This window comes from Bombus pascuorum, chromosome 7, assembly GCF_905332965.1.
Source record: "Bombus pascuorum chromosome 7, iyBomPasc1.1, whole genome shotgun sequence".
Classification (NCBI taxonomy): domain Eukaryota; kingdom Metazoa; phylum Arthropoda; class Insecta; order Hymenoptera; family Apidae; genus Bombus; species Bombus pascuorum.
The window spans coordinates 15114113-15137470 of record NC_083494.1 but is presented as its reverse complement, the minus strand read 5'-3'; the positions used below and the strand labels follow the sequence as shown (position 1 = coordinate 15137470).

The 23358-nt window shown below is 31.6% G+C and overlaps 6 protein-coding genes and 1 long non-coding RNA gene across 11 annotated transcripts in view; 5 read left to right on the top strand and 2 right to left on the bottom strand.

Annotated features, from left to right (window-relative positions):
• Positions 1–4931, top strand: part of LOC132909296 (amyloid-beta-like protein) — a 52206-nt gene extending 47275 nt beyond the window's left edge. For all 4 annotated transcript variants that reach the window (XM_060964052.1, XM_060964054.1, XM_060964055.1 and 1 more), the window contains 3 exons: positions 239–465; positions 551–697; positions 765–4931. In XM_060964052.1, coding sequence (XP_060820035.1) covers positions 239–465; positions 551–697; positions 765–875 — 485 coding nt within the window. In that variant the 3' untranslated portion in view covers positions 876–4931. The remainder of the gene's footprint in view (positions 1–238; positions 466–550; positions 698–764) is intronic.
• A 283-nt stretch (positions 4932–5214) lies between these two features.
• LOC132909332 (peptidylprolyl isomerase domain and WD repeat-containing protein 1) lies at positions 5215–15361 on the top strand. Its single transcript, XM_060964114.1, has 15 exons — positions 5215–5468; positions 6276–6710; positions 6789–6990; positions 7080–7293; positions 7422–7612; positions 7756–8038; positions 8143–8438; positions 12520–12574; positions 12929–13031; positions 13118–13314; positions 13409–13602; positions 13677–14014; positions 14091–14280; positions 14367–14942; positions 15177–15361. Exons 2-15 carry the CDS (start codon positions 6328–6330, stop codon positions 15318–15320), a joined length of 3366 nt encoding a protein of 1121 aa, XP_060820097.1. The 5' UTR covers positions 5215–5468; positions 6276–6327; the 3' UTR covers positions 15321–15361.
• LOC132909331 (hormone-sensitive lipase-like) lies at positions 8595–10003 on the top strand. The gene is made up of 3 exons (XM_060964113.1): positions 8595–8978; positions 9059–9184; positions 9260–10003. The coding sequence occupies exons 1-3, from the start codon at positions 8880–8882 to the stop codon at positions 9326–9328; spliced, it is 294 nt and encodes a 97-aa protein (XP_060820096.1). The 5' UTR covers positions 8595–8879; the 3' UTR covers positions 9329–10003.
• Positions 9959–11500, bottom strand: LOC132909324 (probable N-acetyltransferase san). Its single transcript, XM_060964105.1, has 4 exons — positions 11314–11500; positions 10659–10815; positions 10385–10551; positions 9959–10283 (listed from the first exon to the last, which is right to left on the bottom strand). The coding sequence occupies exons 1-4, from the start codon at positions 11319–11321 to the stop codon at positions 10109–10111; spliced, it is 507 nt and encodes a 168-aa protein (XP_060820088.1). The 5' UTR covers positions 11322–11500; the 3' UTR covers positions 9959–10108.
• Positions 15362–15393: 32 nt separating the features above from the next.
• On the bottom strand, positions 15394–15947 carry LOC132909118 (mitochondrial pyruvate carrier 2-like). The gene is made up of 3 exons (XM_060963709.1): positions 15848–15947; positions 15635–15776; positions 15394–15535 (listed from the first exon to the last, which is right to left on the bottom strand). The coding sequence occupies exons 1-3, from the start codon at positions 15945–15947 to the stop codon at positions 15394–15396; spliced, it is 384 nt and encodes a 127-aa protein (XP_060819692.1).
• A 780-nt stretch (positions 15948–16727) lies between these two features.
• Positions 16728–17636, top strand: LOC132909117 (sperm mitochondrial-associated cysteine-rich protein-like). Its single transcript, XM_060963708.1, has 2 exons — positions 16728–16813; positions 17306–17636. The coding sequence occupies exons 1-2, from the start codon at positions 16728–16730 to the stop codon at positions 17634–17636; spliced, it is 417 nt and encodes a 138-aa protein (XP_060819691.1).
• A 1167-nt stretch (positions 17637–18803) lies between these two features.
• Positions 18804–19760, top strand: LOC132909336 (uncharacterized). Of its 2 annotated transcripts, none has more exons than XR_009658521.1 (2): positions 18804–19425; positions 19526–19760. It is a non-coding gene; the product is annotated as an uncharacterized LOC132909336 (long non-coding RNA). The 2 variants fall into 2 exon arrangements; XR_009658520.1 differs by having other exon boundaries at positions 18804–19441.
• Positions 19761–23358: the final 3598 nt, after the last annotated feature.

Sequence of the window (23358 nt, the reverse complement as noted above, 5' to 3'; positions counted from 1 at the left end):
CAAGATAAACAATCTTTTAATATTATAAGTAATGTCCTTTAAATTATGGGGACAGCGAAAAAATACGTGTTTATCCCAGAAACAAGGAAAAGGACAACTTTGGTGACCGAATTTCTCTCTCTCCTATAAAAAAATGTGATTTATTGTATTCTGCTCCCTCAGTTCTCATTGATAACGTTCAACGAATACGACAAAATTCTACAAGAACTATATTTAAATATACTTCATCGATTTATAGAAAAAGAACATCAAAAACTACTGGAACGAGTACGCAAGGAGCAACGCAAAGCTGAACGTGGCGAGTTACGTACGGAACAGGCGCAACAGGAAGAAAATGACTCGATAAATGACAACAAGGATATTCAACAACCACCAGAGCAACCGTCCGCAGTGGCAGCTATGCACAGCGAAGGACTTGTAAGGGCAGCTCACAGCATGACACATGATATTTCCCACTCTGAACCGGTAAATATAGTCATTAAATTGCCCGAATAATAATATCCAAGAAATATCATAATACGAACATATTTCTATCCCTTTTGTTATATAGGGTTACTCTGTGAGAAGGGAGATGTATCACAGGGAAAGTCGATCTGTCTACTTCACACTTGCGTTTGCTGGAATCGCACTTATGGCTGCAGGAGTGGTAGGCATAGCAGTATTCAAAAGACGCAGTGCAAGAAGCCCCCACAGTCAGGTACATAAAGAAGATCAGTTTTTAGCCAAATTTTACAGTATAATCATATATTTCTGATTTTAAACAGGGATTCATCGAAGTTGACCAAGCAGCTACGCCAGAGGAGCGGCATGTTGCAAACATGCAGATCAATGGATATGAAAATCCTACATATAAATACTTTGAGATCAAAGAATAATTTAATCACCTCGGTCTACAAGAGATTTTATTTGAAACTGGTCTTTAATTGTCCGTTCTCGCGTATGTTCTTCAAGAATGTCATAGTATTTTGTTAGTGTAAGGTAACTTTCAGGTTCGAGGTTCTTCCGAAGATTCCGAAAGTATACAAATCTACATCTTAGTGATATATGGAATACAATCTGTCCATATAGATATTGCGATACAGTATCATTATGTGAACGTCTCTTTATGATAACTTGCGACGTTATACGATCACATTTAACGATCTATGATACGTATAAAGCAATATCACAAAACACCGTAGTAGATAGAATTGTTACGAGCTAGAACACACGCTCGTACTGCCAGGATTATCTACGAGACAATTCGAAAGGGAAACAACATGCCAATGTGCCATATGGGAAGCGCGTAAAGTTGTCTTCGGAAGTATCTCATACACGTTGTTTTCGTTTCGTTGTCATATATGTTATTAACAAACTAAACACAGGAAGGAGCGCTCACGATGAAGGAAAAAAAAAAAAGAAAAGGAATGAAAAGAGAATCCATTACTCATATTAAATGTTATACGCGATACCCTTCGATTAGAAGGCTGTGGACTATGATCAGTTACGAACTCATTGTTTTTTTCAGCAATAGGAAATGCGTATGGGATGGAAGAAACGTATCTCGTCGATGACGCATTCACAGTATGCGTGCTGTTGCGCTCTTTGCTGTATATTTCTGAGTTCTGATATTTTTCGAGATAGTAAATGGCAATAAAAGTAAAACGCAGCTTAAATAATACGTGAAACTAACAATAAGCAAAAAAAAAAAAAAATGGTAGCAGCGGTAGCAGCTTACACAGTGGCAATATAAAAGTATAATCCGACTTAAAAGAACAAGAAATGATAAGCATATTAAATAAATAGCACTATACGATAAAAAATACGTGTATGCTCTATACGACACTCTTAAAATATCAGAACGGCGATCAAATGCACGTTCACCTTCGTGATTGCAGCTGTTTTTTCATCTCCGTTCGATTCCCACTGCCTGATTTTTTCAGCGACCTTTTCAGTACTTAACGTCTACTTAGATTATACAACTTTATACTTATAAGAAATTGAATCATGAACGTATCTAAAGTTCTAACGAGAAGATATTTTATCATTCCATAACAAAAGTCCACTATCTTATCGAGGTGCTGTCCGAACGTATGCACGGAAAATATTCGTCAGCTTTGTTCGATTCGGCCGAGTTATCGTCGTGTTTCCTTGGTGGAAACGGACGAATCGAAAGAATCACGTCGAGGTTGCCGAATAAGAGGAACAGTTTAACACAGGAGTTTTTTTGAGTGGCATTAGTACCTCCGATTTAGGTCGAATAAGTGGCGACTGTTAAAGGCAAGCGTATTTCTGTCCTTTTTTTATTTCATCGTTTTTTTTTCTCTCTCGAAAGATGGTTCATACAATAACTATCTTAGGATATTAATTATATATGATGACGATAATATATTACACGTTTAATGCTTATATATTTGTATATGGTCAAAAGGTAGTAGGCTGCGCTTTAGCCAGGGTCGCGTGGGAAAGCATAGCTTTCGTTTAATTTCAACGAATATTGCACGTTTCATTTTTATTTAGATTATATTTCTTTGTATTAATTAAATTAACCATATTTTAATATATGCATATATCAATTCGATAACCATTATGTATAATTACGAACAACAAAAAATATCAATAATTTTAGTCGCGCAAGTATTATGTTAACGATGATCTTTCAAGATGCTTCTACTTTAAGTACTATCTACATTAAAGAGTTGTACTTGATTTCTCTCTGTCTCTCTGTCTCTCTTTCTATCGATAAGATTTCTCTCTTTCTTGTTAATTTTTTGCTAAATTAAATTAAGCGAATGCGCAAACCGAGGACAATGAACAATAATCCTTGGATTCCTAAGCGCACGTGAAGCAGCTGCCTTCCTATTTAGCGGACATAGTTAAACATACTGTTTCTCTCACGCAACTCCGGTGAAAGAATGAGCCAATGAAAAAAAAAAAAGTATATACACAGGCACACACATTCGCGCATCGCTGAGTGTTAAAAATATTATTTTAGATATATTAAAATGATAGCAATTATCCATATGTCTATGGAAATACAACAAAAGCATAGCATCAATGCGTTAATAATAATATAAATATCTATATATAAATATATATGTTCATGTGTGTATGTGTGTGTGTGTGTGTGTAATATATGAACAGTATATATACATAGATATATATATATATATATACATATGCATATACATGTACACCTATCAAATTAACTATACATTATGTACCTATAGCATATAGTCGTTATAATGAACAGAAAAAAAAAACATTGACACGTCGCGTATAAAAAAAAAACTGACTTGATACGGATTCACAGATGTTGAGGAAGAAACATGTTTTTGATGAAGAAGGAAAAAAAAACACGTAAAATGCTACTCTTTCTTTTAATCGCGATATCATTCCAATTATTAAGTGATTTTTATCCATTATACGATGAAAGAACAAAAAGAGAACAGAGATGGTACGCGACCATATGTCGATTGGCCTACGTTGGCGGATGTGCTGTTGTTCATCATACGTTATATTTGTCGAAAAATATGATGCGAACAGCACCTGTAGTGCTTGCCAAATTTATCTTGCGTACCATCTTCTGAATAGGGTAACGCACTTTCGCCATAGATATTGGCAGAGCTTTATACACGCTAAGAAGAAAGACAAAAGGAAAAGAAGAAGAAACATCCCTTCGATCAAATGTCGAAGTGGAAACAAAAAAAAAAAAAAAAAAAAGAAAAATGCTTCTTCAATGACAATTGATCAGGGAAACGCGAAGATAAATCTGTCATCAGTATTAAGAACAAGAAAAGCTTGAAAAGCCCCTTCGAAGCATATCAGTTTTAGTCTGTTGGTTTGACGGCAGCATCCGTCAGTCTCTCACTTCAAGATATTGTGAATTTGCATCGAGCCACTCTGTATAAGTTTAAGAATTGATTTTTGTAAAGAGGTAATAAATATTTACCGAGGTAATTAAACTTTAGCTTAAAGAAAAGAAAAAAAAAATGTGGAAAAAAGATACGTGAGAAATGAGGAATAGGAAGAAGAAGAAGAAGAAGAAGTAGAAGAAGAAGAGGAAGGAGAAGAAGAAAAGGAAACAAATTTAAGAATGAAGGAACAAAATGAGAAAAATAAATACGTCCTTTGCGTAGCGGTTCGGACTTAGAAGTCGGCGAAAATGGGAATAATAACGGAACTAAACTTTATTTTTGCAGTTCTTTCGGTATAGATCGATTCTTACGATTCTATCGATTCTTACGATTCTATCGATTCAATCGCGTCTTCGATGAACTTTAATATCGTAACAATGATGAGATGCGAGAGCAAGATTGTACGTGCAATATATACTCGTGTACACGCCTACACACAGCGCTGTATTAGTTTTCGATCTTACTTCCTGCATTCGTTGCCATTTGACAACAAAGCGATTTCAAAGTTTAAATCAAAGTTCACTTCGGTATCGCATTTTTATATGTTATTATACGTTGTTCAGTAATGTATCGTTTATCGGCAGCTGAATATCTCGACTAAGATGTTGGCTTTGTGCGAACCGATTGATCGACGTTGCATGGACTTAATCAGCGTCGTGGTTCGATAAAAAAAAATCTGATATTTCATATGAACGCCCACTTGGTCGAACCGAAGCAAAAAAAAAAAAAATATAAAAAAAGAAAAAAGAGAAAAATCGAGGAAACACGATGGATAATTTTTTAGTTGCTTTTAATTGTAGGATCGGAAACTACACGTTTGCTATAGAACGTTTCTGTGACCGTTCTTCGACGAGTAGAAAAGTTACTAACCGGAGGATTAAACTAATTCCCCCGTCTCCCTCTTTCTCTCCATCACACAAGGATTTCTCCTCGCCACTCACAAATTTTATCGCATTAATACACTCCGTGAAAAGAACGTATTGTGTTTGTGGATATATGTAATTTTACTTATCAATAAATAAATTACAAAGATAATTACTAGTTGAACGTTAGTTATTTTTCGGCAGCGGCAAAAATTGAGTTGTCTTTTTTTCATTTAATATTTCCTCATGAATAACGTATCGATCATATTTGCAGAATATTTATATCTGAAGATATTCACAAAATAAACGATATCGTTTATTTAAGATCTTATCATGCAATGAACTAAGTTCATATGTAATATGTAGTATACACGGTATAATTTTAAATATGAATCAATAGTATTTAGTGTTAATTACATATAAGTATAGTTCAGAGTAAAAATCTTAGATAACCAAATTTCTAAGAAAATCTATTTTTTGAGTGTTATTAGATATCACTGGTATATCTTTGTGATTAATTCATCTGACGCGACTGCATTACCTAATACGTACTAGCAGCGATAGTAGAAATGTAATTTGTTGTTTGTCGTTCATTGCCATTAGTCTGACGAAATTGGTACCGAAACAACGCATGTACATATATGTACGCTTCTTTGGTTTCTTTAGCTATCGTTCCAAATACCACAGCTTAGGGACATACATGTGTCTGGTAAGTATTCCTATTGATATCGATAATAAAATTATTTATTATACATATGTACTTCTTAATTGTTATATTGTTGATATTATCATTTAAGTAATTCAGTCTCATTCAATAATAGGGATTCTCAAGCTTTTGATAATCTGTTCTAATTAGGTCAATAATTATCGAGTAATTGATTGATAAAATCTATCGCTCTTATGAATTTAAGCTTACGAATGTTACGAGTCTTTAATTTACGTTAGAATTAAACACAAAGATAATCATTTTCTCTTAGCATAAATACAATAGCCGATCAAGAATTATTTTAGGTCCATCTTACAACTATGTTCTTGCTAGTTACACGTAGTTTATTGTTCAAACACATGCATGTCAATACACTTAATTCGTACCTAGCGCGTGCTATTACGGTGAGATAATGCTATCGATCGAAAAAACAATATGGCGACCATGATAAAGATTTAGGAAATGTCAAATTCAAAATAGAAGCTGTTGCCTAACATACAATACAATGTATACAAAGAGTTTAATGTATGTAAGCATGATGCAATGTACATCGAAAGTTAAAAAATAATTAAACGTAATCTGAATATCCTGAGTAAATTTGATAACCTAATTCGAATTAACATCATGAATTGTAAAGGTACAATCAGTCTTCATTACCAATTATGAACACATTCATTTTGTACGTATTAACGATGTTTTATGTGTATTATATTTTAATTATGTTGAAAAATAACAGTACGTTGTTACGAATTATAAGAACGCTTGTTTTTGTCAACAAATAACAGAATAATATAAATGTTTATGTTGCAGATTCCACAGTTATTGTTTGTGGTAAAAGAAACAATTAAAAATTTATTACTAAATGACTAGGCAGGAAACAGCTCAGATGTCACTCGATGATGACTTTGACAGACCGTTTGAAGATGTTGAGCCTTTACAATGGGGAGCATTACGGGAACTATGTCATGCCAATTCAGAATATTTTGTGTCGCATCAAGATGAGAACAGTATTAGAATTAGAGCTGCGCTTATGGCTATATTAGATCATTTGGTACAGTTACAACCATTATACAAAGAAATTAGTAGAATCGCACCAATGTTTGATCTTGATGCGGAAACACCTGGTAATGGATATAGAAGTTTTCTAGTGCTAATAGACAAATGTATTATTCACTCTCGTTCTGTCTGTCATCAAATATATTGCCAGAAGGACTCTTTATTTTTTCGTAAAAGTTACTATATGAGGTAGTTGTTAAAATTCACTAAATAAAATTATTAAATGTTTTTATTTAAAGTTATATTAACAGGTACAAATATTTATAGAGAAATCGAGGCTTGCTCACAGCTATTGGCATCTTTGTGCACTTGCTTAGAACATTTACAAACTCTTTATTCTTGGAGTGAACATTTAAATGATGGAAAACCATCTCTCTTTATAGGAGATAGTCATAATCCACATGAAATTTTAAGTAAAGTAGATAGTATTAATCAGTATTGTTTTTATGGCAGGTGCTTAGGATTCCAGGTATACTAATAAGGATATCTATATATATATAGTTTTAGTTAATAATTAACTACTTTAACATTTTCTAGTTCAATATGTTGTGTTTTCAGTTTTATGACAATTTAAAGCCTATATTAAAAACTATAATGGTTTGTATGGCAACATTCAGCGAAGCTTTTTATTCTAATGGTACATTATTAGCAAGATGTGCTAATTCTGTCAAGTACATGTTAGATCCTGAAATAAGGGCACGCCGTATTGTTGATGTGTCTCAACGTGCTGATATCTCATTTTGTCAAGCTTTTTGGTTTCTCAATGAGGCTGGTAATATACTGCGATTTTTAATGATAATATATGCGTAATTTATTTTAAATGTAATAATTATTTCATTATGTTTATAATTTAATTACTTCAATATGTAATATATATATATATATTATTATATGTTTTAGATCTTACACGCAGGTTGCCTGCTATAACAGCTCCTTCTTTGGCAATAAATCAAATAATTTCTATACCACCCGAAGAATTGACACTTCCTACATTAAGTGGATCAACCGTCTCAATTCCAATACCAAACAGTCATATTGGAAAAAAGCCAATACACGTTAGACTGTTTAGTTCTAAACGTCGTTTAGGAATGGTAAAGAGATAATTCGATTACTTTATATATCTGTAATTTTAGCAGTATTTTCATTGTTATTTTTATCTTTATTTTACCTTTAATTGAGTAGAAATTTTTGTGAATCATCAGTTTCACTCCTGTGCAGTACATGCTTCTCTCAGGTTGGTTCAGGTGGAGTAGGGGGAGAACTGCATGGACTATCCAACGAATTAATAATTCATTGTCATGGTGGAGGTTTTGTAGCACAGACTTCGCTGTCTCATGAAACATATTTACGTAATTGGGCAATAAATCTCGGTATACCTATTTTAAGTATAGATTACAGTTTAGCACCTGAAGCTCCATTCCCTCGTGCACTCGAAGAAGTGCTATATGCATATGCATGGGCATTAAATCATGCAAGTACATTGCTTGGGAGTACAGCTCAAAAAATACTTTTTGCTGGTAAGATGTAAAACATTGCATGGTGTTAACTTTTTAACATAGTTTTATGTGAATATTGCTATATATATATAATATTCGTGAATAAGTATATTAAATTTTTATAGGTGATTCTGCTGGGGCCAATTTAAATTTGGGAGTTACCTTAAAATGTTTACAGTTAAATATCAGAAAACCTGATGGAATATTTATGGCATACACACCAGTACTTGTTGACTTTGTACTATCACCTTCACGATTACTTTGCCTTACAGACCCATTATTACCTATGGGATTTCTTCTACGTTGCTTAAAAGCTTATGCAGCTGACTGTTTTAAGTCAGAATCAGAATCTTTTGCTGAAGTGAGTGAAAGCGATCTAATAGCGCTAGCTCTTAGTCCCAATGGAGATGAAACAAATGATGCACATAAGTTAGCATCCTTACCATCTGATTCTACTTTGAATTCTGTTACTTTAACAGAAGTTGACGGTATATAAACACACAATGGATTAAACATAAAGATATTTTTTTAAGAAAATAATTTAAATATATTATATAACTTTTAGTACAGTTCATTGTTTTTATTATAGTCGGTTTTACATTTAAATACTCTTTGAACATTCTCTAACATAACAGGGACAGAACATCTACAGGAAGAAGCAAGATCTCAAGAATATGTTAATAAATTTTTTGGACTGTATCGAAATTGTGGCACAAATGCTTCAACACATATTGGAAATAGCACTATTAGCACAGAAAACAATATTTCAAAGAATGATAGATCATGGTCTTTTTTTGGATGGTCTCTTAGTGGAAGACATAAAGAATCCAGAGAACTGGATATAGAAAATGCGAAAAGTAGTATGGAGGAATTTATATTTACAGTACCCAGAGACCCATATTTAAGTCCTTATCTTGCAGCAGACCATCTTTTAGCACAATTACCACCCGTTAAAATGCTGGTAAATTCTTAAACAATAAATTTTGTATGGAATACAATATGCGAAAAAGATTACATATATATATAAATGTTTTATTATAGACATTAGAGTTGGATCCATGCCTGGATGACTCTGTCATGTTCGCAAGAAAACTTCGATCGCTTGGTGTATTAATCACGCTTGACATATTGCCAGGTTTACCTCATGGGTTTCTTAACTTAACACCAGTAAATATTTTTCTCATCAAATAAATCAATAATATTAATTTATGTTCTATTATATCAAATTATTTAAATTTACAGGTTTCAAAAGAGGCATCTGAAGGGTCAGACTTATGTGCGAAAAGATTGCAAGAACTACTAACGCTATAATTATATGGATATAAAAAATACTCATTAATATATGAATGTTAATATGCGGGAACAAAAGTTTCTTTGCTATTGTTGTTTTTCAGATGCCAATTTTAATTGATTTTCTATGTACAAAGACACAATAATTTGCAATATGCCAAAAGCTTTATCCACTGATGCATAAATGTCATAAGTGTGTTTCTATCTACATATTTTATATTATATATTTATATTTTATTAATGATAACCACAGTATTTAAATAATTCAAATTCAAATAATCTCACGTTACTGTACTTAAGTGGTAATATCTTTGTATTAGTATTATGTTTACTGAATGTGCATTTGCAAGAAAAGCGAATTAGCTTTCAATTTTCTACTCAGAAAATATTTAAAGAATAAGACTATAGATATATTGATTGTACAAAATATTTGAGATTGTTTCAGTTCTGACCATTATAATATTTTTTGCAGCTAACACAAGTTATTAAATGTATTAGAGATAAATAAAGTATTATAAATGTAATGTGAGTTTAGTGAAGTGGTATAAAAGAGTGATATGTATAATGTTGGCAATAACTAGAAAATTATAAATTTTTGTTACGAGTATTAATAATTTATGCGATTGTTATGTTATATTGTTTACGTCGATGTACATTGTATTTATCAACTTTATTAAATTATTTATAAAACTCTAATTTTATAACTTATAACACACTGGGAGGTACAATAAAAATAATTTTATTACCAGACTATGAAAACATGTAGTTTTTAAGACGTGATAAATTAATGATTAACGATTTTTATTGATTATTTTGTTGATTATTTGTTTGATTTGTTTTAGGACGTAAAGTTTTTTGTAATACATGAGCATCTGCAGGTTCTATTCGTTTGTAATAATGTTCCTTTGTTTCTACTATTTCAAAACCAAATTTTTTATAAAAGTCAATGGCCCCTTCATTACTTATCTGAACATGACTGTAAACAAAAAGTAACATATAAAAGTAATAATTATTATTTATATATGAATATTTACAAATGGAATTTTATATGTTTAATAAATTTTATTAAATACTTACAGAAAGATTGAATCAAAGTTTCCATCTTTGTAAACATAATTTAAAACATGTTGTACCATTACAGTACCTATTCCTAATCTTCTATAAGGATAGAGACATCCTAATGTCATAATATACAAACGCCTAGAATTTTCAGAAGTATCTACTCGGCAACAAACTGCACCAACCTGAAATAAATAATATTATAATTAAATTAAATTAATAGCAATTTTTATTCAAAATATTGACATGTTCCTCAATATATTGTTTGAGTATATAAACAAATATGACATACCACTATATCATTGTAATATGCAAGTTTTGCTAGCTCTCCTGCTTCTAACACATCTTTATAAAATTTTTCATTGTACGAGACTGGAAACACCACTTGGTTAAGGAGTTTGAGCTGTTTTATATTATGTGGTGTTACATCTCCTAACTCTATTTTTGATCTGTAATTTTTAATTTTCCACTTTTACTTGGATTAAAATATATTTATAATAATTTATTAATACATCGCATACAAATTTGAAAATATTATATGTATATATACATACATGCACATTGATATCATTAAACATGTTTTTATCTATCAAAACAAAAGATTTTAAAGACCGCGAAATTATAAAATTTTTATGGAATTCATATTTTGTTACTTTCAATAATTCTTTTTCTAGAAATTATTGTACTTAAAAGATTATTTTTACATTCATTCATTACTTTTTTATGCTGTAACTACGATTTTCTAATTACACGTCTTTAAATAAACATGCCCTTGAAAACACGAAATTTAAAATTTCAATTTACAAATAGTTATAGCACATCACAAGTGAAAGAAAAATGATCGTATAGATCTTCTAATAATATGTTGGAATAAAACGAATGTAATTGTTTTTAGAATGTTTTGATTCGTAATATAACAATATAACCTTAAAATTTTTTAGACTTACCTAGTCATATTAGGAAGTACAACAATTTTTAACGCTTCTCGAATAAATAACAATAACAAATTTCGATATTAATTTTTTTATAAGTTAATTACAAAGAAATAAGCCGTGTACATTACACAATAACGTTACGCGGCTTCGTCCTTCTTATGCTGAAATTTTATTAGTGGAGTAGGTTAAATATACATATATCTGCTTCTTCACATTTCGATAGGTTTTAGAATACATAAAAATTTATTAATTATTTGTGAATAACATATTTAATTGTAAGAAAAAGTAATATCATGCATATTATTATATTTAAATATATATGAAAATAATGCATTACATTTTTCTATATTATATATTGAGAAACATATACTCATAAAATTTCAATTCAACAGACTTTTTTCAGATCGAACTGCATTCAATAATATGTTTTATTATATTTCAAATTTGTGCGTAGTTATATCATTATTGTACGTTTTATTATATTGTCAAGGTATAATATAAAATGTATTCACAAAATCTAAATAAAAAATAATAATATAAATATATGGAATACTCTACGACGCAAATTACTTATCAATAATTTATGTTCTCATTACTTATTAGTAATTTGATTATTGTCACAGAATTTGATTTACTATATATAATCAGTTAAGTAACTGCAAAACTTAAATTTAACAATATACATTACACTAAAATAGGCAACTGTATAATAATTTTATAGAAATATATAATTATAAAGCTATATATGAAAATTTCGGTCAAATTTAAGAATGCTATCACCGTTTATGATTTTATACATTTAATTTATATTGTAACTTAGAAATAATATTAATCATTGTGGTAAAGACATAAAGAAACAAAAATCATAATGTCATATGCTTATTTATGATATAATATTACATACATAAAAAATTATACCTTTTTTTAAAGTATATAGAAATAAAATTACATAATTTGGTTATAGTAAATTATTTATAAACCTTACATTTCTTTTTTAATATAAGAGAAATTTGTATCATAAAAAATATATTATATCAATAATAATAGATTTTTCAATAGAAATGATATCGTATGACACTAGAGACACGTAGTGCCAAAAGCGTAGTATTAAACCTCAATGTGAAGTGTAGTTTATTGTTTATTATAATAAGTTTTTCGTTTTACTTTTTTATAATAATGTCTAATAATAAAAGAGAACATAATGGAAGCGATAATGAGGAAGATTGGGTTGGACCATTACCTTCAGAAGCTGTATCTCGAAAGAAACAGAAAGGTATACATTTATAACCTATTCTATGTTTATTGTTTTTGATATTTTATACAAAATGAATAAGTCATCTTTCTTATTTATATGTTTTATCTTTTATATCGTATAAAATTTCAATATGATTCTTAAATACAACTGAGAAGTGTCAAAATTTATTTATATAAGATAAATATGACATAACTATATAAATAATTAATTGATTTTAGTATTAAAATTTTTTACTTTTGATAAGTTTGTAATGTTAATTACATGTTTTTCATTATCAATAAATGTAATTTATAATTTTGGAAAATACAATATTTTGTATATATATAATTTTTAATGTTTTTTATTTAACTAAATTCAATATTAATTTTACAGTTCTCGAATACGAACAAGTATACATAGACAATTTACCATGTTGTGAATGTTACGAAAAATCTTATATGCACAGAGATGTAATCACCCACATTGTGGTAACAAAGTTAGTATTTATTATTTTATATAATGTTATCTCTTAAATAATAATATAATGTTTGTAATATAAGTTTGTGTTTTGTATTTGTACAGATCAAATTTTGTAATAACAGGTAGTTTCGATGGACATGTTAAATTTTGGAAAAAACAAGAGGAGTTAGTAGAATTTGTAAAGCATTTTCGCGCACATATGATGGCTATACAGTCTATGGCTGCTAGCTGTAATGGTATTCACGCATGTACTGTAAGCTTAGATAAAACAATAAAGATATTTGATGTTATAAATTTTGGTAAGTAGATCTTATTAGATATGTTCAATAATTTATTATGTTGCATTAAACTAATATGGCTTAATTATCTGATATTATTAACATTTTATTTCAGACATGATTAATATGATAAAGCTGCATTTTATTCCACTTTGCTGTGAATGGATATATTCTCCTGGTGATGCAATATCTGCTGTAGCAGTTTCAGCTCAGGAATCAAATAAAATTTATATTTTTGATGGACAAGGGACCAATACGCCATTACATATTTTTAAGAAATTACATATCGAACCTGTGGTTGTAATGAAAGTAAGGGAAATTAGCATAATTATATTCTATGATCTTATTTAAGTAATTTTTATATAAACTGTTATCATTTGTAGTACAATTCTGCATTTGAAACATGCATCTCTGCAGACAAAGCCGGTATTGTGGAATACTGGACAGGACCTAAAATGGAGTACAGGTATCCCAAGTGCGTTACGTTTAAAACCAAGTTGGATACAGATTTGTTTGAGTTTGCAAAAAATAAAACTTATCCATGTGGGTTAGCAGTATCACCAGATGGTAAAAAATTTGCTTCTCTCAGTGGAGATAGAAAAGTTAGGGTTTTTAACTTTCGTACTGGGAAATTGTATAGAATATTTGATGAAACGTTACAAAGGTTTTCTGAATTGCAACAAATGACACAGCAGTTACCAAATATGGAATTTGGACGAAGGTAACGTTATTCTTTAATAAAATTTTAGCATAAAAATGAATCTATTTTCTAATCAAGATATTAATAATGTCTTTAGAATGGCGGTAGAAAGAGAACTGGATAAAACAGAAACGAACTTAGGAAATATTGTTTTTGATGAGTCAGGTTATATAATTTTATATAGCACAATGTTAGGTGTAAAAGTTGTAAATTTGTACACAAATCGATGTATTAGGATTATGGGGAAACCTGAAAATATTCGTCCTATGCAATTAGCTTTATTCCAGGTGTGTATAGAATTTACACGTTTCGAAAGATGCTTGTATCTTTACAAACTTTGGCTAATAACAAGTAATATTTTAAAAATGTATAGGGGAAAGCCAGGAAGACTACAGCAGCTGTGACTGTAGAAATGGAGGCTGCAGAAAATCCAACAATGGAAATGAATCGTCCTGATCCAACACTCTTTTGTACAGCTTATAAAAAAAATAGGTTTTATATGTTTACAAGGAGAGAACCAGAGGATACCAAAAGTCAAGAATGTGATAGGGATGTCTTCAATGAAAGACCATCGAAAGAAGATATTATTTCCTCTACAGAAGCTACCAATGTACAAAAGATCTATGATACAGCGATTATCCATACAGCTCTTGGAGATATTCACTTGAATCTTTTTGGAAAAGATGTTCCGAGAACAGTGGAAAATTTCTGTGTTCATTCGAAAAATGGTTATTACAATGGACATATATTCCATAGAGTAATTAAGGGATTTATGATTCAAACTGGTGATCCTACTGGAACTGGTACTGGTGGAGAAAGTATATGGGGAGGAGAGTTTGAAGACGAATTTAGGCCACATTTAAAACATGACAGACCGTATACTTTAAGTATGGCTAATGCTGGACCGAACACAAACGGCAGCCAATTTTTCATTACTTTGACGCCAACTGTAAGTTTGCGTAATTCTTTTTTTTTTTTTTTTTATGTGAGAATATGTGAAAGTAGAACGAACAGTAGATAATTTATAGAATTTATCAGTACAGCGCATGTAAGAAATCTACTACTATCTTGTAATCGATTAGAAATTGATTAAAAATTAAATTGAAATCATTCACATTTTAATACACATATTAATGGTAACGCGTTAACATATCAATTAATATTAATGTTATATTTGTTTCAGCCTTGGTTGGATAATAAACACAGCGTATTCGGTAGAGTGGTAAAAGGAATGGAAGTTGTACAAAATATTAGTCAAGTAAAAACAAATCCGAAAACTGATAAACCTTATGATGATATTCGAATAGTTAGCGTTACTGTGAAATAATGTCTCTAATTTCAATATATAAAATAATTATATTGAATTTATGATATGCTATATACACATCCTTTTCGGAACACTATTCTGAATCCTTTTCCTCAGCCTTCTCTTGCTCTATTTTGTAAAGCAGAGCTCGTATAAAATTATACATCCCCGTTAAACACGTAAACGCGTTTACACTGAATAAATTATAGTTCTTTGGTGTGATGATCAGTGAATACCTGATGGATAAATAATTTGTAAATCTTACTTCTTTTGCTTAAAACGATATGTTTGTTGTATACATTTTTACGAGGAAAATAGCGTCGTTTAAATAATACCTGGACCATATGGCACCAGTAATCATCAGACTCGCAGTTTGCGTAAGAGAAATCGTGTTTGGTGGTCGCTTCATGTCACCCAATCCTGCTAACACCAAACCCCATTTAAATGTAGGTGCCCAAAAGAATACAGTAGTCGGTCCTATATTAATAAAAATATTAACAACAAATTAAAAGCTTTCACGGATTGTCTTCGTGACAAATTTTCCCAACCTGCAGGATGTAAAAAAACAGGACGAAGTTTTGCCGGAAGGAGGCAAGATATTCGTATCATTAACCGTTGATAAGCACTTTTCTTCTTCGGTGGAGGCATCGTATGATGGTAATTAATTTTTGTTTATTCAATCGTAAAATCGTTTTTTGTCATAAAATTTGACAGGAAAAAAATGATATGTGGGATAATAGAAGGTTTGATACTGAAGTTTGATTATACCTAGTGATGTTAATAAATAAAGCTTATTTCAAGAAATTGAAAATATGAACACGTTTAGATAATGTAAATATTTGTAATTATAGTTAATTAATTAGGATAACAATTAAGATATTACTTATTTTATAGATGCGTTTATGGCTACAATTGTGATACCATTGCGTATTAGATGACCTTAAATTAAAAAAGACATACGTATAAAAAAGTAAAAGAACATTTAGTTTATAAACTTGTGTAATAAAAATTATTAGAATAATCTATCGTAATAAGGAACAGAAGATATGAGAAAAATGACATTTTTTCTGTGTAAAAGTTATATTTTGAGTATAAAATTTCATTTCAGATTTTTGCTTTTCATAAATTATCCTATCATATTATTATATGTTATTCTTCTGCAAAATATTTTAATATAGATCGCAAAATATTGAAATACAGATAATTTCACAAATATTTATTTTGTCAAGTATCTTTCATAGAAATTTAAAACAAATGATATTTGTTGGTAACTTTTTGATCACGATTCGAAAATTGTTCATTTTGTATTATGTTTAAGACGATATAACCCACATGGCATAAAAATATAATTCATTAAATTTTAAGAAGATTTTCACGAATGTCGTCAATATTAAGACACAGCAGAACTTCTGTAATATTAAATTCAAAATGAGTTGTCGCGGTATCAGTGTAAGTCAGGGAACATGGAACGATTTGGAGGAAATGAAATATTTGCTTTGCGCTATCGAGTGTTGGTACGTTTACCTTCGTTATTACCTTCTGGATAAAAGATTTAAATTTTATGCAGTGATAAAGGAAATAATATTTCTACTACTAAAAGCAGAACTATGTGAAATTGCTTAGTTTAAACGTATATAAATCATTATTTTTCTGAATTATTTTTATTTATGTATACAGCATTATGTTTTACACGAACGTGGTTCGATTTCATGCAGGAATCTTGATGGAATATTTTTATTTCTTCCTCTTTTAATTATTCTATATTCATTATTCATACCCAAGATCTAATTTATTTCACGTACATCATAATAACTCACAGTAGTTTCACACGAACGAGTTTCTAAAACCTAACGATAGGGGAATAAACTAAATAACAAATAAGTTTACACGACAACAACATAGGAAAGAATGTAGAAAACGTAGAAAATTGAATTTTTGTAAAAAGAAAACTACCCGAAGAACAGAGATTACATTTTTCTCAAACTTTTTATAAATGTCTCTTGCAGCAAATGTCCTAGCGTACCACCTCCACCCACGTGTTCCACTGTATTACCACCGAGAATCGAGGAGTTGTGTCCCGTTATTCCTCCTCAGAGACCCTGCTGTCCGCCTCCTCGTTGTCCACCAACCCCCTGTTGTCCACAACCACGACCTTGTCCAATATCAGCTCCTTGTTGCGCGCCGTTACCACCCTCTTGTTCGCCATCACCTCCTTGTTGCCGGATACCTATAGTTCCCAGTCCTACTTGTTTTCCACCACCAATGTGTGCTCCACTTCCATCGAGACCTTGCGTTTCACCTTCTCCACTGCCGTGTTATCCAAGTGAGTTGTTATAAAGTGCCTTATCTAGAGCGCCATTTTCTGTAATCGGGTGATCTTACCGGCAGATGGTAAAAAGTGGTAAGAAATCTGGAACGAGTTGCCTGTACCGAAATAAAAAAAGAGCACCATTTAACGTTAATCTTAAGGAAGGATATCGATGTTTTAAAATATATTTCTTTCCGATTTCCGCGAAATCGTAAGGAGACGCAGCAGCGCTGTAACGGGCGGAAAAAACAAAAAATTTGAATTTCTCAAAATAGAAAGTGGCGAACGTTTAACGTTAAATGGAAACCCGATATCGGTGTTAACAGAATCGGTAAAGTAGGATATAGAAAAGACACGTCAATTTCTCGGGAATCCTTTCGTAAACCTAAGGCATCGAATACAGCCAACTCGATCGAAATTTCGCAGTTCCTGCCATTTCCTTGCCAGTGATCGAGTTCGATGTACGCTCACAAATCCGTATCGATATATCCAATGAAATTTTACTCGTAATTGAGAATGGACATAATTAAAAACATAGGACCTAGATTGTGAAAGTAGCGTTGCCAGTTATACCTTGGATATTGTATACGTTTCCTAACGCGCGTTTTGTGCAATTTCGTATCTTCAAATTCATCAAAAAATTCCACGCGTGCTTCTACGGGTTTACGAAAGATTTTCAGGTGCAAAAATACACAGAATCTGACACTGGTGTCGTCTGTTTGCCTTTGAAGATTAAAATTTCAAACGCACGACCATCCCTTTGGACAGCATATAGTTTATTATTTTTCATTTACATAGACCCAGCCTTTTGGGTTTCGCTGCACTTCCGGTTTTACATTACAATTAGATTCTTCAACTCTTTAATTCTCGCTTTCATTTAAAACAGCATATGCTTAAATTTGTGTATATAATTGGTACGGCGTGTCCCGAAGGGTTTCTTTCCGCGAAACTTTACCAGCATATTCTACAAGCAAAATGGATAAGCAAAGAAATATGTAGAACGTTTTATTAAAAAGTTATCGGAAAGAAAATACTAGGAGATAAGGGGCTGGTGTTTCGTCGGCACAGCGTAATTAATAAAGCATTACCGCTATCTGTTTCTGATATCTACTTGTAGAGGTCGTTGATTCGGTCAATCAATGCTGGCAATGTTTAAACGATCATTAACCTCGACAATAGATAGAGGCGAAGGAGGATCGATTCTTTTGCTCCAGAGATCGGATATCGCGCCAATGGACTTTCACTCGTCGCTGTAACCGCGAAGAGGGATGGTCGTTAAAGACGAATTAAGATGGCGTTAGGAGTTATCGCGAAGGATTTCCGACGTATTTGCCGCAATCGAGGAAAGTGAGCAAGAAATTTAGTAACGCGATAGATTCGATTTGCTGTCGTAGACGCCAGTGCTGCCTCCTTAAATTGCGGACAATATTTTAAAATGTAATTATAACTTAGATCGACATAACCTTTCCCTAGCTGTGCCGATAAAATTTCGCGGGAACAAAGCCGGGACATATTGTATTTTATAGTAGCATTTTATGCCTCGTACGAGCTCCGAGGAAATGTTACAAACGCGTTGGCGATGTTAACGAGCTGCGAATAGAACACACTACGCGATAACTTAATTTCTTCGTAGTTTAACAACAATCAAGTGAATTAACCGATTATTTGTAAGATTGTATTTCGTATATTGCTTCATATTTTGTAGTTTCGTACTGTTGACGACGACGAGGTCTCACGTGTTACCATACGAAGAAAAACGACAGAGTATCGAATAGAAAATTGAACTGAACACGAGTAAGCTGTAGAATGTATACGAAGGTAATACAATCGTTCGGTAGGTAACATTGATATTGATCGAAGATTGGTCGATATTTGTTTTTGTTTTTAAATATATTTCGTTAAATCTTCGCTTTTTTAGTTCGATCGTGTACATGATGATAAGTGGGGGATTTTAATTTAGCAGGTGTGGAACAGTTTTGGAAAATTTATTTGATATCTGGACACGGATTGTCTATCGATTTCGAGCAATGATCGAAGTAAAAAAAAATTGTAAAAATTTGTAGAAGAATCGTTTCGAATTTGTACGATATATAATATTTATTTTAAACTTCGATGTACATTGAGAATCTTCGCATAACGTGATATGAACACAACAAATAAAATAATGCACGAAACGCTTAATGGGTATAATTATGGGATTGTTTGAAATTTTTAAAAATCATCTGTATTTTAATCCGTATTAATACGTTGATCGATGTATTCATCTATTACTCGCTCATTAACGTAATTTAAAATTCTATCACATCGAATCGCTTTCTGTTTAATTTTTCAAATTTGATTCTTACCCAAGTTACACGTTTTACAACGTTAAAAACAACATTGAAACAGCCTGTAAACGATACAAAGAGGCTATAGATTAAAATAAAATACTACAAACATCGACAGAGATTTGCAGACAATTTTGGAATGAAAAGAAGATACGAACAAGTGTCAAATATTTAAACACGAGAAAAGAAAGCTTACTTTAAACCTTATTTTAAATGAGCGACAAGATCATCGTACGCAAGAATTTTATTCGTATGTCCATATCGGGTCCCATGAGTCGAAGCTTAAAATACAATCACGCTTATCTCGAATCGATTTACAGGATAGGAAATCTTGCAATCGTTGAAATCGAAGCTTAGCTTATAACGAATCCTGGGAATTGAATACCACAGCGATAACAACGCTCGAACATCCTATTTATCTCACAGCGGAAGCTTAAAAGTTAGTGAAAAAAAAAAAAGAAAAAATGTAATTACGACGAGAAAAGCCGATGTAACGTTGGTCACGGATAATCGTCCATCGATTACTGATAAATACACGAATATACTTTTTCTCGCCTCGTCTAAAATACATTTTAAAACACATTTCGTCCCCTCTGATTTTCTTTCGTTTCTTACAATTATTCGAAGCATGTTGTCGTTATGTAGAGTAACAATTCGCAAGAACAACAATTTATCAGTCGTTGCTTTCGGTCTCGTAAATCTTATTCGTTTCGATTTTTACGCTTATACGTAGTGGATCGTGTAATAAGTCCGCCTAGCTTTCGTCGCTTTATAATTTCAAGGATCGTTAGAGAGATCTTATTTATCGTAGCGGATAAATATACGGAAAGAAGAAGCGCTAGAACGTCGAAGAATTTATAACACTCGATTTTCTTACGTTTAGGAATAAATTGAAAATGTACGTAAATAAAATGGTATAATTACGTTTGGGTAATATTGATAAATGTAACGAAGTAATTGCAAGGACTATTTCAACGAATAAATAATTAAGCTTTGCAAAGATTGTTAGGATTTACAATTTGTTTTTGAATAAGCTTATTCAATTATTATTAATTATTGCAAGCGTTAGCCTTTTTTCTACGACTTTTGTTTCCCATTTCTTCTTCCATCAAATTGTTTTCGACTGGAAGAAGGGAATTTCACTTCTATGTAGTTTGTACAATGAACGTTACATAAGAACAATTAGACAGAAAATTTTGTAAACAATCGAAGATTACAGGGAAGATACGATAAGACTGCAAGCACTTTAATCGATTTTTTTTAAAAAGTCTAATGGCATTTTACGATTGCAAACGAACATCTTGATACAATTTAATATGTTGATACTCTAACATTTCGATACAAACGAAAGAAACCGATTTTCTCTGGGATTCTAGCGATCGATGGATCTGTGCTCTGCTTTGGAACACGTAGCTTTGTTTATTTTCTTTAGCTGCAAAAACAAATCGACAGGGGAGTTTTAATAGAAAAGGGAAACGTAACCTATCGTTGACTGTGAATTTTTCTGCGATTGTAAGAAATGTAAAGAATAGCGCGCGGACAATACGCAAGTATATAGAAAATACGAATGTAGGATATTCTTCGCAAATACGATCAACGGATACAGTATATTTCTGTTTGGTTCTCATTTTTTTTTTTTTTTTTTTTTTTTTAGTAGCATCCATGAAGATGCGAATTTGCATAAAAATCCGCAGTAGTCTACTTATCACGTTCTTTTCCCGTAATGTTGCGAAACGAACTAATACGCACGAATGATGAAGTACACCGTTGATATGGTACGTCAAATGGTCGTTCTCTCCTTCAAAGTTTTTATCTTCTAATCCTCGACATTTACTTTACCAGAACTGGTCACACGACAGGTTCCAAAATTTAATTAAAAACTGTACGTTCGTCTAACTTTATGTAAATTCTTACATCATCTGATTAACAAATTTGTCAGTTTTTGTTCATGTAAGAATCTACATTATCCGACTAACCATTTTTTCAATTTTTATTCATATAAGAATTTACATTATCTGATTAACCAATTTCTCAATTTTTGTTCACATAAGAATTTACACTATCTGATTAACCAATTTCCCAATTTTTGTTCACATAAGAATTTACACTATCTGATTAACCAATTTCTCAAATTTTTTTCATATAGGAATTTACACTACCTGATTAACCAATTTCCCAATTTTTGTTCATATAAGAATTTACACTATCTGATTAACCAATTTCTCAAATTTTTTTCATATAGGAATTTACACTACCTGATTAACCAATTTCCCAATTTTTGTTCACATAGGAATTTACACTACCTGATTAACCAATTTCTCAATTTTTTTTTCATATAGGAATTTACACTACCTGATTAACCAATTTCTCAATTTTTATAGGAATTTACACTATCTGATTAACCAATTTCTTAATTTGTGTTCACATAAGAATTTACATTATCTGATTAACCAATTTTTGTTCACATAAGAATCTATATTATCTTATTAACCAATTTCTCAATTTTTATTCATATAAGAATTTACACTATCTGATTAACCAATTTCCCAATTTTTGTTCCATAAGAATTTACACTATCTGATTAACCAGTTTCTCGATTCTCGTTCATATAAGAATTTACATGTAAAGTTGGACGAACGAAAGAAATAACGAGGAATGTACAATTTGAAATAAAATTTCGAAGCCGGTCATTTCAAATCGTATCTTTACATTAACGTTACGCACGAGGTACAAGCCGTGGCATCGGTAATACGTGGAAACTTTACAGAGAATCTCGCCGGGAACATTCCTCATAAATTCATACTTTGGTAGATTCGTGCGCGGATCTCCGTATCCTCCCTTTCTCTCTCCCTTTGAAATCAAACGCGTACGAAATTGAAAATATCACGCGCGTAGTATACGAAGTATACATTATACTTTTTTCATCGATCTCATTCCCAGATCCGTGTTTCCTCAGGGATGTTCTCTCTGTTGGTTCAATTTCATTCAAATCGATTTCGATTTATTCAAGCCCGATCGGAATGGTAGAAACTGAATTCCATTAAAAAAGGTCTGAAAAACCGTTGCACGTGGTTCCAAGAAAAATACTTCTCCGCAATCTGCTTTCTCTTCTCGATAAACGACATTTCTCAGACTTCTGGTATTTTTCCAACGTTTTACACGCTTACGGCTTACGTTAATTTCGTATTCGATTTTCCGTTGTATTTCAGCTTCTTTCTGCTACGTAGGGTGTCGAAAGAAGTTGCAGTCAAATTATCAGAAATTAAGTTGGAACATATAGTACTCGGTAAAATAAAAACGACGATAAGAGGAGACGTAGCGCGGCGTCCCACCGACCGGATGAGATGAAACTATCTTAAGCTGCAGAGGCGATATATTTCAGCAGTGGATTAGGAAAATGCTGCGATGTGCAATAACTACGAAC

What these genes read in the sequence shown, in the direction of transcription:
- LOC132909332 (XM_060964114.1), top strand. Translation starts at nt 6,328, where the DNA reads ATGACTAGGCAGGAAACAGCTCAGATGTCACTCGATGATGACTTTGAC. An exon ending in AATATGGAATTTGGACGAAG is followed by an intron (nt 14,015 to 14,090) that starts GTAACGTTATTC and finishes TAATGTCTTTAG; the next exon opens with AATGGCGGTAGAAAGAGAAC. An exon ending in TGCAATTAGCTTTATTCCAG is followed by an intron (nt 14,281 to 14,366) that starts GTGTGTATAGAA and finishes AAAAATGTATAG; the next exon opens with GGGAAAGCCAGGAAGACTAC.
- LOC132909117 (XM_060963708.1), top strand. Translation starts at nt 16,728, where the DNA reads ATGAGTTGTCGCGGTATCAGTGTAAGTCAGGGAACATGGAACGATTTG. An exon ending in CTTTGCGCTATCGAGTGTTG is followed by an intron (nt 16,814 to 17,305) that starts GTACGTTTACCT and finishes TGTCTCTTGCAG; the next exon opens with CAAATGTCCTAGCGTACCAC.
- LOC132909331 (XM_060964113.1), top strand. Translation starts at nt 8,880, where the DNA reads ATGGAGGAATTTATATTTACAGTACCCAGAGACCCATATTTAAGTCCT. An exon ending in TACCACCCGTTAAAATGCTG is followed by an intron (nt 8,979 to 9,058) that starts GTAAATTCTTAA and finishes GTTTTATTATAG; the next exon opens with ACATTAGAGTTGGATCCATG. An exon ending in GGTTTCTTAACTTAACACCA is followed by an intron (nt 9,185 to 9,259) that starts GTAAATATTTTT and finishes TTAAATTTACAG; the next exon opens with GTTTCAAAAGAGGCATCTGA.
- LOC132909324 (XM_060964105.1), bottom strand. An exon ending in CATATTACAATGATATAGTG is followed by an intron (nt 10,552 to 10,658) that starts GTATGTCATATT and finishes TATTTATTTCAG; the next exon opens with GTTGGTGCAGTTTGTTGCCG. An exon ending in AACTTTGATTCAATCTTTCT is followed by an intron (nt 10,284 to 10,384) that starts GTAAGTATTTAA and finishes TTTTGTTTACAG; the next exon opens with TCATGTTCAGATAAGTAATG.
- LOC132909118 (XM_060963709.1), bottom strand. Translation starts at nt 15,947, where the DNA reads ATGCCTCCACCGAAGAAGAAAAGTGCTTATCAACGGTTAATGATACGA. An exon ending in TGTTTTTTTACATCCTGCAG is followed by an intron (nt 15,777 to 15,847) that starts GTTGGGAAAATT and finishes TTATTAATATAG; the next exon opens with GACCGACTACTGTATTCTTT. An exon ending in ACTGGTGCCATATGGTCCAG is followed by an intron (nt 15,536 to 15,634) that starts GTATTATTTAAA and finishes TTTATCCATCAG; the next exon opens with GTATTCACTGATCATCACAC.